Source organism: Pan troglodytes, chromosome 3, assembly GCF_028858775.2.
Source record: "Pan troglodytes isolate AG18354 chromosome 3, NHGRI_mPanTro3-v2.0_pri, whole genome shotgun sequence".
Lineage (NCBI taxonomy): Eukaryota > Metazoa > Chordata > Mammalia > Primates > Hominidae > Pan > Pan troglodytes.
Window position 1 is genome coordinate 170788437 of NC_072401.2, and position 14795 is coordinate 170803231.

The window sequence follows — 14795 nt, forward strand, 5'->3', positions numbered from 1 at the left end:
ATAAAGGAAAAGGAAGGCTGGGGACCAACCCATTAAGAAACACGGAAGGAAAAAGGAAAACAGAGTATGTCATGCCAAGTGGGAAAAGAAATTCAGTGCTTATTTTCATAAGCTCAGTTTCAAAACATTTAGGAAGATGTGGCAAAACATCTTAAATATCACAATAATGTTCCAGCCTAAAGCCTGTTGTTCATTTTTTAGTTTTTTCCTGGAACGAAGTTGAACTTACCTTTCACAAACGACAGGTCTAGACTCATTCAAGACAGGACCCAGGGAGGAACAGGCCTGGCGAGGAGGTGGAGCGATGGGAACTGCGGAGTCCAGGGAACTTGCCTTCCTATGAAAAGCATCCTGGGCCAGGGCTGCTCCTGCCACTGCAGTCGTGACCGGTCCGTCCCCGTCCACAGGGCAGGAGCCTGCCCTGCCATGGCCACCTCCTGGTGGCAGTTCGGGCCCCACCGCTCCCTGGAGAGGAAGCTCTGCACTGCCCAGCTCCACTTCTAGGGTGGGCGATGCTGGAGGAGACACGCGGGGCTTCCGTTTAGTGGAGGCGCCAGAAAGCAACTTCAACAAACCCTTTTTTTCTTTCTGGAAAAAAAAAATAATGAGCCTTAGTTGGAGAATGACAGTACTATTGCTGGTGTAATCTAAAGGGCCCTATAGTTCATTACTACTTTTTAATTTTTAATTTTAATTTTTGTGGGTCCATAAGTAGGTTTATGGGGCCTTATGGTTTCAATGTTTGGTTTGATCTTTTTACATTATTTCTGTTGATAACTGGTTATTCATAATCTGGCCACCAAGTTTTGTGTGGTGCTAACCTGACCTTTTGCTTCTCCTCCTTCTCCCTTTCTGCTATATATTTTTTTGTTTGGTTTTGGACATTCCGTTGAAGTAGGATAAACCGATAAAAAAGATGTAAGACAATAAAACTCACCCAACTCACATCCCAGGTTTGGTAAAAGCATTAGTAGATATTTTAGGATAAAATGGAAATTTCAGATTATGGATTTAATTTCCTGAACTTCTGCCTATCCTATCTCTAATTACTGTAAGAGAGCTGACTATATGCAGAATTAAATGTAAACCTGACAGCACTTTATTCCACAGGCATGGATGTGAGCCTTATCATTTACAGGCAGTGATCAGAGTTAAGAGCTAACCCACTTCTCACATGTCGCCACCTTGATTAAATGTAACAAGCCAATAAAACAGAAGTCAAACCACATCTCCCTTGCAAGTACCTCCTTGATTAGACATCCATTTTAAGGAAAGCTTCAGTATATTTATAAACAAGTTGATTTCTCTTTTTGCAAGCAAATATACAAATAAGCGTGTTTTTGTTTGTTTGTTTGTTTGTTTTTTCAACTATCTCAATTCCACAGAAGCCATCTCTTGAATTTTTGTCTCTTGATACTTTCTCTCTTTGGTCTGCTAGGAAAATCAGATGTCAAGAGAGTGCTCCTTCATTCTGAAACCTTAAGCGTGAATGTTCTTTCTGATGACCAAGCTTAACATGATCCTTTTAAATTGTTTTACCAAGATGTCAACTATATCATTAAGTTCTCTGAATGGAAGCACTGCTTGAAAATGAAACACTTCATAGAGAACTATTTCTTTAGAAAATTCTGTAGGCAAATTGGAATTATTAAGGCCCACTAACAGGGAAACAGAAATTATAAGGGACCTGCTGAGGAATTTTTCTTGGGAATAATAGCTTAGGCTCAGTAAAAACTCCTTGGGAAAATGAATCTAAATCCCTAACAACATTGTTCCATTAGAGACAGTATGGCAGAAAAAAGGAGACAAAAGCAACTTTTATCAGACTATGAGGAAGCATCCCAGGGACAGTGCACCATAGTCCCCAGTTACCTAATGCTGCTCAAGGACATGTGAACCCATGGGCTAGAAATGGGAAGAGAGGGTGGGAGTGGGTGCTAAGGTCATTTCTGTACTTGCTTGACCTGGGCTATAGATGAGCAGAGCCAGCTGATCCCCGCCACCCTGCAACTCTCCCGGGTAGAGGAAGATCCTTTTGCATTTCTCTTTATAGCCTGTCCTCAGCTGATCTTATGCGCTTTCGCTTCACTCATTCAATGCCACATTTTCCGTGGGGCTACTATGTGCATTCTAATGAATGTCCTCACAAACTTGGACTGCCTGCATAAGTGCAGTGGCAGTGCTGTATATACCTCTCTATCTCACCCAGTGCCTAGTGCAGGGCCCTACACCCACTAAAGCTTAGAGGCTGAGAAAATACTGGAAGAGGATGAAACCAGTGGAAGGAAGGAAAAATATAGCTAGTGCCAGGCCTAAGGAAATAAAGGATATGTTGGATTCCCCAGATCCAGAGGCAATAAAGCCTTTCAATGAGCCTTTCAATAAAGCCTATAGTCAATGAAGTGGTCTGACTAAACACCTGCCAATGCTGCTCTGTACTTATTGTAGACAGCCTGAGGTCTGGAAGGCCAAGAGATGACATGCAAAAGAATAACGTCCAGTAGCTTCCACTTCTAAGGTAGCAGTCAGCTGCAACTTCCAGCTATTCTTGCCATGACGTAAGAAAGCACACGCTAGTCCACGGACCCCCAAAGGTCCAGTGAGAACATCAAGTCCATTGATAAATTACAATCTCAGCAAGCCACGGCTAAAGCCGTTTCTTAAAAGCTCAGTTCTGAGCACTCAGTAAAATATCAGATAACTCAACGGCACTCAGGGAACAGCCTCTAAAGTGATTAAGAAGAAAGATGACTTAATTCATCTAAAGTGATTAAACACATTAAATACAGCTTGCTTTAATGACTTCTAAGGGATGTCTTATCATCATCAACTGATGCTGACTACCCACAGAACAGAAGGCAGAGGATTAGGAATCATGGCAGGGCACAAGGGGTAAGGGGTGGGAGGTGGTAATACAGAAAAGATGCTGTCCTAGTTCCAAGGAACCATGCTTTCAATGGCATATTCTGATTTTTTCTATGTTAGCAGAACAATGTTCCACTTGAGAGAGATCATTTTGCAAACTCAGACACTTAGCATCTATGAGCACCATTATTTTTTCAAAAACCAACAGCAGAAATGAAAACTAAATGAATTAATAAAGACTGCATTCAGGCTGGGCACAGTGGCTCACACCTGTAATTCTAGCACTTTGGGAGGCTGAGGCAGGAGGATCACTTGAGCCCAGGAGTTCAAGACCAGCCTGGGCAACATAGGGAAACCCTGTCTTTACAAAAATAAAAATAAAAAAATTAGCCAGGTGTGGTGGTGCATGCCTGTGGTCCCATCTACTCCGGAGCCTGAGGTGGGAGGGAGGGTTGCTTGAGCCTGGAGGTTGAAGTTGCAGTGAGCTATGACCATGCCACTGCACTCCAGCCTGGGTGATAGAGGGATACCCTGTAGCAAAACAAAACAAAACAATACAAAAAAAACACCTGGGAGGAGGAAGAAAAATCATTTGAACAAAGAAAATGAACGTTAGAGGCCGGGCACAGTGGTTTACACCTGTAATTCCAGCACTTTGGGAGGCCAAGGCGGCAGGATTGCTTGAGCCCAGGAGTTTGAGAGCAGCCTGGGCAACATAGCAAGACCCCATCTCTACCAAAAAAAAATTACCTAGGTATGGTGGCTCATGCCTTTAGTCCCAGCTGGGAGGATCACTTAAGACCAGGAGTTCGGGCTGCAGTGAGGTATGATTGCACCACTGCACTCCAGCCTGGGTGACAGAGTGAGACCTCGTTTAAAAAAATAATAGTAAAATAAAAGAAGAAAGAAAGAAAATGATCAGTAGAGACTTCAAGAAAAATGTTCAGAAAATAAAATGAATATTTAAAAACCAGATAGGACCTCTGCTTAAGAAAATCAAGAATAATAAGCCAGGTGCCGTGGTGTGAACCTGTAGTCCCAGGTACTTGGGAGGCTGAGGTGGAAGGATTGCTTGAGTCCAGGAGTTCAAGGCTAGCTTGGGCAACATGATAAGACCCTATCTCTTAAAATAAGCAAATAAATAAATGAATAAAAGAACAATAGGAAAGGTCCTAAAACACTGAAGAAAATCTGTGGTTGGCTCCTTAAGGGAGAGTCATTGGGAATTTGGGGGCAGGGGATTTGAGACACTAAATGTTGACCTTATGTGGCCCACCTGTAGGAATGCTGGCTTTTAGGAATGGATCTAGGATATGGCAGAGTGCATGTTGACCAACACCCACTTCTGCTGACTCATATGGAATTAATGTCAATGTCAGGCGAGACTTACAAAGCACCTCTAGAGATTCTGAAGTTATGTGTAGAAAATGGAAGCACTTGGGTAGATACCAGCATCAGAGGTGGTTCCTCCTCTTTTTCTAAAGCAAGGGTTAGAACTTAGAGAACTTAAGCACAATTACACAATTGTACTAATCAAAAATATTTTTTTTCAGGCCAGGCGCAGTGGCTCATGCCTATAATCCCAGCACTTTGGGAGGCCGAGGCAGGGGGATCACTTGAGGCCAGGAGTTCAAGACCACCAACATGGTGAAACCCTGTCTCTACTAAAAACACAAAAGTTAGCTGGGTATGGTGGTATGTGCCTGTAGTCCCACTACTTGGGAGGCTGAGGTGGGAGGATTACTTGAACCCAGGAGGTAGAGGCTGCAGTGAGTCGAGATCACACCACTGCACTCCAGCCTGGGTGATCTAGTTCTGTGACCCAGGCTGCAGTGCAGTGGCATTAACATAGCTCACTGTAGCCTTGACCTCCTGGGCTCAAGCCATCCTCCCACCTCAGCCTCCCAAGTAGCTAGGACTACAGGCACATACCACCATGCCCAGCTAATTAAAAATAATTTTTTTTTTTTTTTTGGTAGAGATAGGGTTTTGCTAAGTTGCTGAGGGTGATCTTGTACTCCTGGCCTCAAGTGATCTGCCCACCCTGGTCTCCCAAACTTTTGGGATTATAGGTGTGAGCCACTGTGCCCAGCCTTAATCTTTTTAAAACAACAAAACACAATAAAACATATATACATATACATAAGTATCCCCAAAGATTTGGAGACACATTTTCCTGGAGATTAGTTGATCAAATAATGAAGACTTTCAACTGAATATGAAGTTAGCAGTATGTCCAGATAAAGTTGTTATACTGATGACGGTGGAAAATATTAGGGATCTCATAGAAGGAAGAATAACAATGGTAGAAAAGGTCTAGGATTTCAAACAGGAAAGAATTGAGACGAAACATAGAGTTTCAGATGCCTGTTTATCAAACCACGGAGTGCAGACACCAAAGTTAGCTAGAGATTTTAACACAAGGACAAAAATGCAGTGTCTAGAGATCCCTGAGACTTTGCGCAACAGGACTTCCAAATAAAATACTGTTCAAAGGAGTAGCCGGTTAGAAGAGAAGCTGCGACAGTCCCATCTGTACATTACAAAATTATATTTCTCTGTGGAACAGCAGCAGTAACCCACTGCAGAGCAGCTGGGTACAGAGAAAAGGAGGGGGCAATAGACATGCTATCATGTGGGAGATGTACCATGGACTGCTGGTAGGTTTAAGTAAATGGATGATGATGCTCACAAAATGACGAGGAAAGATAGAAATAATGAGGGCGTTATCAAATACCTAGATATCTGCTGTAAGTCTCAACTGAAACTAGGATCTCTAATACACTTTTTCCTTGCTGATAGTTTAATCTCACAGAAAGTTGAGCAAACTGCAACTTTGGATCTAATTCTGATCAACTAGAGGGAGGGCAGAAACCAGATGGGTGGAGATGCTCTGCTGATGAAGCAGAAATATTGAGAACTTGGAATAAAGCATGGAAAAAGAGGCTGATGATAGTCAGGTTTGAACTTCATAGTTTAAAAGAACTGATTTTTAAATGTTCAAAGAAAATATATGCATGACCTGAAACCCAAAAGGGAAGATGCTTCAAGAGGAATAGGAAGGCTCTCAAAAATGAAATTCTAACCATACAATTGCAAATCATCCCTGCAGATGAAAACATAGAGGCATCTAAAGGTACTGATGTGATCTCCCAGGGAGCAGCCTAATGGCTCAAATTTTTAAAGGGCACGTACAAAAAGATCAAGAGAAGAGCCCATAACAAAGAACATAACGTGGCCCATAGCAATTCAAGAAGGCTTAAAGATCAGAATGAGCTTAAACTTGCAAAAATGCTAAAGACAAAAAAAAATTTTGTAAGAGCTCTTTTAAAGTTATGTTTGAAACAAGAAGAAGAAGAAAGACACAGACCCGCTGTGGAGGATGGTGGTTCTTGGATGGCAAGAAGAAAGGGAAGGATAATCTTCAGACTGGAGGGGAAGAACAAACTTTGACGAGAGGGAAATGAGTGAAGAGTTGGGATTTAGAGATCAAATGATTACTCTTAACAGGCTGAATTCACTCCAGGGTACAGAAAAAAATAGCAGAAGAAATGCAACCAATAACCTTTGATAATCTGGTGAATCTGGGATGAGGGTCAACTGAACAGGCAAGGAAAGGCATGTGCAAGTCCCAGTTTTCCTTTTTTTTTTTTTTTTTTTTTTCCCCCTGAGACAGAGTCTCACTCTGTTGCCCAGGCTGGAGTGCAGTGGTGTGATCTCGGCTCACTGCAACCTCCGACTCCCTGGTTCAAGTGATTCTCCGCTTCAGCCTCCTGAGTAGCTGGGATTACAGGCATGTGCCACCACACCCAGCTAATTTTTGTATTTTTAGTAGAGACAGGGTTTCACTATGTTGGCCAGGCTGGTCTCAACTCCTGACCTCAGGTGATACACCAGCTTTGGCCTCCCAAAGTGCTGGGATTACAGGTGTAAGCCACCGCGCCCGGCCCCAATTTTCAAACACATGACACCAAAGCACTTTGCAGACCATCTGGGAAATTCTAAAACAGTATTAAACAAAAGATTTATGAACATTTAGAAAGGGAAATAAAACTCTTCCAGGAGACACTCACTAACAATAAGTCACAGCAGAAATGATGGGGCAATGGGGAGAACTCTGTGGATGGGAGGATGATGTAAAAGGCAGGTGAATCTCAATGTGGCATCTGGTGAGTTCTCCCAGGACATCCTTGTAGATGTGATGGAGAAATTATACTAAAGACACTCTAGTCATGAAGATTCATGATTAAGTGACAACAATCATGGAATTACTAAATTTATATCAACCAGAAGTCTCTTTAGTGGACTTGGAACACTAAATGAGGTAGGAGATTTAATAAGGGAAAATTTGAAATCTGTGATATGAGGAATAGGAAAAGAAAACTTCAAGGGTATAGCATTAGAGAAAAGACACAAGGGGACACACCTGCAAATACCTCAGGGCACCATGTAGAAAGGAGATCTGCATTTTCTATGTGGGCCCTCAAAATGAAGAACAACAGTTGGAAGGTTGAGTTGAGTTACAGCTGTCTGAAGATGGCACAGGGCAGTCTTGGGCTAGGGCACTTCTTGGTCAATGGGGCACGCACCTAGGCAGAAGCCATGGCCGTTTGTCAGGGATGGGTGCTCCACAGGATGACCAGTAAGGACCTGTACTAGATGGTGCCGTAACAGGTTAACTCAAACTTTGTGGTAAAAATCGGGTCCTAAAATCAAGGTGTGGCAGGGCTGGTTCCTTCTGGAGGCCACTGGGGAAGAATCTGTTCCCTTGTCTTTTCCAGATTCTAGAGGCTTCCTGTATTCCTTGGCCTGTGGTCTCATTTCCCTATCATTCCTACCTCTGCTTCACCATCACGTCTCCTTCTCTGGCCCTAAGCTTCCTGCCTCCCTTTTAAGAACATCCTTGTGTTTACATTGGGCCCACCTGGATAATTCAGGCTAACCACCTTGTCAAAAGGCTATTAATTTAATAAAACCTGCAAGGTCCTTTTGGCCATGTAATGAAACATCTTTAAAGGTTCCAGGGATCAGGAGGTGGACATCCTTGGGGAGACACTATTCTGTCTACCACAAGTACCTTTCAAGCCTTAGAGATTTAGTGAATTCTACATTGGAAGGGCCCAGCTGAAGAGTCCCTGTTCTTATCAGTGGCAAGGGCTCTGAGACACATTGTCGTCAAGCCTTAAAATCTAAACCATAAAAATAATTATTTATAAATATATTAACAAAGTTGAACATGTTGGCTTGAGTGCAAGTTTAATGTAGTTAATTATAAACACTGAACAAATACCAATCTTTTTCAAAAACTCTCATGTTAACCGAACAATTAAATATTAACTTTTTAGTAGGCCATAAAGTTTATTTCCTTATAAACTGCTGTTTACAGGCTCCCTTAACCATTTAAATAGAACGACATACATTACCACTTAACCAGGTGGCTAAAAGTCTATGATCACCCTCAAACTTCCCAGAACTGGTATAGAACTTCAGGGGAAATGTGTAAAATATTGAGGAAAAAGTAATAATGACAATAAAATTATCCAGATCTGTTACCATCTCTTCTTTTTCTTTTTACATTTAACCACTCTCAATTTCTCTTGCCTCCAATCACCTGTCTCTAAACCCAACCATCGGTTATTCTTTCCAATATAACTTTCCATTTATATTTTCTTTAAAATTCAGCCCCAAATGAGACATTAAAAAAAAAAAACCAAAAACTATGGATTTAGAAAATAATGTTTCCTTATATTTCAAGTCTTACCTCTCAAGGAACCATGCTGCTTAAGGTCAGATGTACTGGGCCATGGACCAGTACTAGCCTGTGTCCTGTTAGGAACCAGGCTGCACAGCAGGAGGTGAGCTGCAGGTGAGCGAGTGAGGCTTCATCTGTATTTACAGCCACTCCCCATCACTTGCATTACTGCCTGAGCTCCGCCTCCTGTCAGATCAGCAGGGGCATTAGATTCTCATAGGAGCATGAACCCTATTGTGAACTGCACATGCGAGGGATGTAGGTTGCACACTCCTTATGAGAATCTAATGCCTGAGGATCTGTCACTGTCTGCCATCATGCCCAGGTGGGATCATCTAGTTGCAAGAAAACAAACTCAGGGCTCCCACTAATTCTACATTATGGTGAGTTCTATAATGATTTCATTATATAGTACACTGTAATAATAATAGAAATAAAATGCACAGTTAATGTAATGAGCTTGAATCATTCTGAAACCATTTCCCCGCCACCACCCCTGGGTCCATGGAAAATCTGTCTTCAACGAAACTGGTCCATGGTGCCCAGAAGGTTGGGGACCACTGTTGTAGATAAAATAAATCCATAAGTAACACTTTTGATCAACAGTTTCATCCCCCTCACACATATATATTTTTAACAGAACTCTTATCAAGCAAGACTCACTGACCAGGAAGACTTGAGGACAGCAAAATGATGAAAGAATGAGTAACTAAAGGGAAAAGGAAATTCCTCCACGAGACTGTAAGCTGCACAAGGAGGAGTGACTAAGTCTCATTCACTGTGGTCCCTCTAACATGCAGCACTGAGTCTGGCAAGTAGTGGGCGTTTAAACACAGAGAAACATGAGCTCTAGATAAGAGGATGGGGTGGTGCCTGCGTTTCTTCCCCACTCTACTCCTAGCACCTGGCATAGTGACTCACACATAGGGAGCACCTGAGGGTTTGTTGAACAATGAGTCCTCTCATTAGCTAAAAATGACAGACACAACATAAGAAGAAAAACAGAGAAGTAAGTAAAGCAGAGAAACAGTAAGTAAGTATGGTCTTACTTTGCTATCCTTGTCTGGTTTGGTTGCTGAACTGTTCCCACAAGCTGATGAAGCACTGTCAGGAGATGTGGGGAGTCCAGGGAGAACGGTCACTATCCGGCCACTGGGCTCAGCCTCCAGAGAAGCACTGGTGATGCTTGGGGAGGTCAGTGGAGCAGCTGCTGCACAGGCCAGAGGGGCACTGGCTCGACTGATACTGATGGCAGCAGTGTGCGTGGCTGAGCCTGGCATCAGAGGCGCAGGTTGTGGGGAGGCCAGCGAGTGATGGGACAGGCCCACAGATGCAGGGGTGAGGCCGGCGGCATTCTGTACCTGGATGGGTGTCACTGCTGCCGTGGGGCGTTCCTGGTTGTGCGCTGCAACTAGTAGATGGAAAGAGGGAACACAGCAAAATTCAACTATCTAATAGATGCTGCTCACCAAAACATGAGTCATTTCACTGCATCAGACCATGATGAAAGGCTGCTATTGTATTTATTACAATAAAGATGGGATGGACGGTGGCCTAAAAGCACTTAATCTTAGCTGGATCCCCAGACACTATCTATTGTCCTTCCAGGTCAGCCCTTGAGTCTACTGAGTGCCTGGAAGCTCAGTTTTGACCCAAGTCCCTTTATTTAGGAGACAGCCTCTCCACAGTGTTAGAGACACTGAGCCAGTTTTTGATGGTATTCTACAGTGTCAAGCGATGTCTCCCTCTAGTCCTTTTCCTATTATTCATTCCCTTTTCTTATGAATCATTTTCCTTTTTTCTGTTTTTCTGATAGAGTTCACAAGCCTTTAGTTTACCCCTCATCCCATTAGTTACCCAAGACTCTTGGGAAGGTTTTCAGTGCTACAGAACTAAGAAAGCTGTTTAAGATCCCATAGGGTCCAAAGTAGACTTGTGCTTACGTTAATCAGAAATGATCAGCACACCTGTTAGTAGAGTATCACGCAATGTCACATGGATGGTAGTAGTGAGATTTGAGATCATATGATCTCAACTATAGAAGTCAAAATTTCAAGTACTATTGACATTCTTAGGATCAGCCTAATTTCTTTCAGACTTTAGATCTATCCATCAGGCTTGAAGTAATACACAGGGCACGCTTAGCCCAAACAAACAGATACAAGGTGCCACTGAGTAGACTTTGCCTAATGTTGTTCATTATTTTAATTACATCTACATTTCTCAACATCTGTCATAAAAGATCTACTATTAGGCAGGTAAGCCCTTTATCCTGATATGTTCTGGCCTGGGTTCCTCCTTACCTGTCCTCACAGCATTGCGGGCCTGGTTGACTGTCATTTGCCCCGTCATGTGCAACAAGACCTTAGCCTGAGGACTTGTCTGGATGTGAGCTGCTGATACCACAGCTGTGGGGACAACACTGGGACTCCCAGCCACGCCATTTCCCTGGAGCTTCTGGGCAGGCCCTCCTGCCGTGGAAGGACTGACCATGGTCACCCCCCGACTTGTCTGGCCAGCTGTAGACATAGGGACTTTAGCTTGGGAAGCATTTGTCACCGCCCTGCCAAGACACAAACATAGATGGAAAGCCCAGTCCATCAGCAAAATGACAGAAAGAACAATTAAATGCAAGAAAAATGACTCAGAGCTTTAAACATAGAACATTTTAAAAAATGAATGGAATTATTTTTATAAAGTTTAAGAATAGAAAATTCAAAGTAATGATGGCTCTGAGACGGAGAAAGGTCTTGAAATATATTCTGAGTCACCAGAAACCACACGTCATACTCTGCTCAAGAATACACAGTTATTGCATTCAGCTTTCCATAACAAGACCAAATATCTCCACTGACTTTCAAGGCCCTGGATTCTCCCCCTTCATCTATAGAACAAGCTAGGATCATTCCCTGACAATATCCCCATTTCCATATCTTTGCTCCTGTTTCCTGGCTTCCTACTTGCCTCCAGCTCCACATCACACATGTGCCCGTGTACATGCATGCACACACATACACACACTAGTGGAAAGTCCTCTCCGTCTTCTCTTGACATATTGTAATCTCATTTATGTTTCAAGATCCAGCATGAACACTGTCAGTTCAAGAAGCCTTGCCTCAGATTCAGGTTTAAGATCTTATGATTCTATTGTTTCATGTGGATTTCTTCTTTCATTCTGTTTCTAAACTCCACAATTGTTTATGCTTTGGCCCTTGATTACAAAATGTGGTATATTATTATTAGTAGTAGTAGTATTTTTTTTGAGACAGAGTCTCACTGTTGCCCAGGCTGGAGTGGAGTGGTGCGATCTCGGCTCACCCCTCTGCCTCTCAGGTTCAAGTGATTCTCCTGTCTAAGCCTCCTGAGTAGCTGGGAATACAGGCATGCGCCGCCATGCCTGGCTACTTTTTTGTATTTTTAGTAGAGGTGGGGTTTCACCATGTTGGCCAGGCTGGTCTCGAACTCCTGACCTCAGGTGATCCGCCCGCCTCAGCCTCCCAAAGTGCTGGGATTACAGGTTTGAGCCAACGCGCCTAGCTGTTGTATTATTTTTTAAATAAATTCTTTATCAAATACTGCTGACTTGGTAAGTTCCTTGAAGGCAGGGCCAGTGTGAAATAACTCTCCTGTATTCATCCTGTATTTGCACATGTTCGGGGTTACAGCCAACTCTAAACATCTATTTACTCACTGAATGTAATTAAGTTCAGTATAGTTTTGTGTAATGTGTTTTTTTCCATATTCCAAATTCATTTAAACGATAACAATTCTGTATATAGTAACTTTCTACTAAGAAAACACTTCATTAACTTGAACATCCTTATTATTTACCATGAATGACAGAATTTACTGTAAGCACATATTCCTCTAGAGTTAAACAAACAGACAGATTTTTTTTTTTTCCTTAGTATGGAGTCTTGCTCTGCCGCCCAGGCTGGAGTGCAGTGGCATGATCTCGGCTCACTGCAGCCTCCGCCTCCCAGGTTCAAGTGATTATCCTGCCTCAACCTCCAAAGTAGCTGGGTCTACAGGCACGTGCCACCACGCCAGGCTAATTTTTTTTTTTTTTTTTTAGTAGAGATGGGGTTTCACCATGTTGGTCAGGCCTCAAGTGATCAACTCCTGACCTCAAGTGATCTGCCCACCTTGGCCTCCTGAAGTGCTGGGATTACAGGCGTGAGCCACTGCACCCGGCTATACAAGCAGAGAGACTTCTAATAATTGGTTTTTGATAAAAATGTTTGATAAAAAAATTTTTATAAAAATGTTTTCCTTCATTAACTTTATTTTTTTGTTCTTTGTTGCATTTCTCTTATCTATTATTATCATTATTTTGCACCAGGGAGGTTCTATCTGCCATTTTCTGGATGGGATGGATTCTGAATGTAGATTTTAACATACACAGAAAAGAATGTTTATATTGATTAAAAATTTGCAAGTCAAATTAAAGTTAACATTCTGTCACCATCTGCAACAATAGTGATTTTCATTTGATTAGGCTGCTGGCCAACCTATAAATCAAGGCCAACAGCTGACAAACATGTCAGTTCATTAAGCTATTTGTTTAAAATCAGGCGGTTTGAGGAAAGATTTGATGCAGTTAGACCTGGACTGTATATTAAATGGCCGGTGGTCAAAAACTAGGGCTCCCTCAGTGTTGATTTCATTACAGGTCATTTAACTGTTTCCAAGGCTTCTTTCCTCAGTGACCAAAAGCTGAACTATCTTTACATAAAATATATAAAATTTTGCATATCTAAAGCTCCTGTCACTCTATAACAGGGTTTCTCAACCTCAGTGACATTTTAGGCCAGATTATGATTATTTTTTGTGGGAGGCTGTCCTATGCATAGGATGTTTCACTCTTAGCCTCTATCCACTAAAGCCAGTAGCACCCCTAACCTCCAGTCATGACAATCAAAAATATTTCTGGATATTGTCAAATGTTCCCTGGGAAGCAAAACTGCCCTCAGTTGAGAAGGATCTATGGCTATACTTAAAATTTTTATTTCTGACTATATTATAGAATTCATTGTCAGAATTCAGAGGTAATTACCAAGTTAATGAAATAAATATAAATCTAGACCACCAGGGTTTGAGTTTGAGCACTTCTTCACTATGTGATCTCAGACAAGCTGTATGATATCTCTGTGCCTCAATGTAACAGCAACTAAGAAGTAAGGTTAATCAGTGTAATGCATTTATAAATCTGCCTGCCTGGCATATAGTACGCATTATATAAACACATAAGTATTAATAATATAGCTTTTCTTTGTATCAACACTATGCCTTTTCTAGTAGAAAAATACTGAAAATGGTGTTGTTGAACCTTCTCCCATTAAAGCAAATAACTTAAAACCCAGTACATTTACTGGTAGAAACCTATAATTTCACATATATCCATGTGAAAATAAGCTAAAAATTTTAGAGTTAGAAGGGATTTTAGCAGATGTAGACATGGATTTTTAAAACCTTGGCTATGTAACAGGCAATTATAATGTGAAAGGAATCTGGATAGGCTGAAAACCATGGAAAAGAACAAAGCTTCTCTGTTTAGAACATAGTAAACAATGTATTCAAAACCATACCTTGTGACTGGTGCCACATAATTGCCAGGGAAAACCCCTATCTTGCTGGTATGCATGGATGTCCCTTTGAACCAGCCATCCTGGCAGCGCTCAAACACTAAAAACATCTCCCCTTTTCTCAGCTCTAGTTCATCCTCTTTCCGAGGAGTGTATGGATATATAGCAACATACCTAGAATAGAAAATAATATTTGATTTCAGGTTGAGTAACAGACAAATCCCAAGATGCTCAAAATTCTTCCTTGGTACAAAGTGTTGAACATTTTGTACAAATGTAAACTGAAAGTATAATCCTTTAATCTATAAGTAGCATTGACAATTCTCCATTGAAAGAGGTTTTGCTGTCTACATTTTAAAAGTAGGCAGAGGCCTTCCTGATTAAGAACCTGTTCCTCCCAGTGTGGAAGTTACTATCCTGCCAAATAGTATTTGCATAGTGTGAAAGAATTAATGCAGTTTCCAAGAGTGCCTAACTTGCTACCAGAGATTATGTACCCACTGGGAAAACTGAGTTCTTCAAATGGCACTTGTTAGGCTTGAGAAGTAGCCCCAAATGAGAACATATGGTAAGAAATCCCACTGGGAAGCACA

General features: G+C 41.9%; 1 protein-coding gene across 4 annotated transcripts in view; it reads right to left on the minus strand.

Annotated features, from left to right (window-relative positions):
• Positions 1-14795, minus strand: part of SH3RF1 (SH3 domain containing ring finger 1) — a 177069-nt gene that overhangs the window by 12451 nt on the left and 149823 nt on the right. The window contains exons 8-12 of one of the 4 annotated variants that reach the window (XR_001717276.4): positions 14206-14376; positions 10921-11180; positions 9667-10028; positions 7292-7520; positions 2443-2726 (exon numbers count right to left, since the gene is read on the minus strand). Coding sequence is in view for 3 of the 4 variants with exons in the window: in XM_517530.8 (XP_517530.2) it covers positions 230-588; positions 9667-10028; positions 10921-11180; positions 14206-14376 (1152 nt within the window). In the remaining variant the exon portion in view is untranslated. Of the gene's footprint in view, positions 1-229; positions 589-2442; positions 2727-4833; positions 7521-9666; positions 10029-10920; positions 11181-14205; positions 14377-14795 lie in introns of those variants that run through there. The other 3 variants (XM_517530.8, XM_016952499.4, XM_016952498.4) reach the window with 3 other exon arrangements.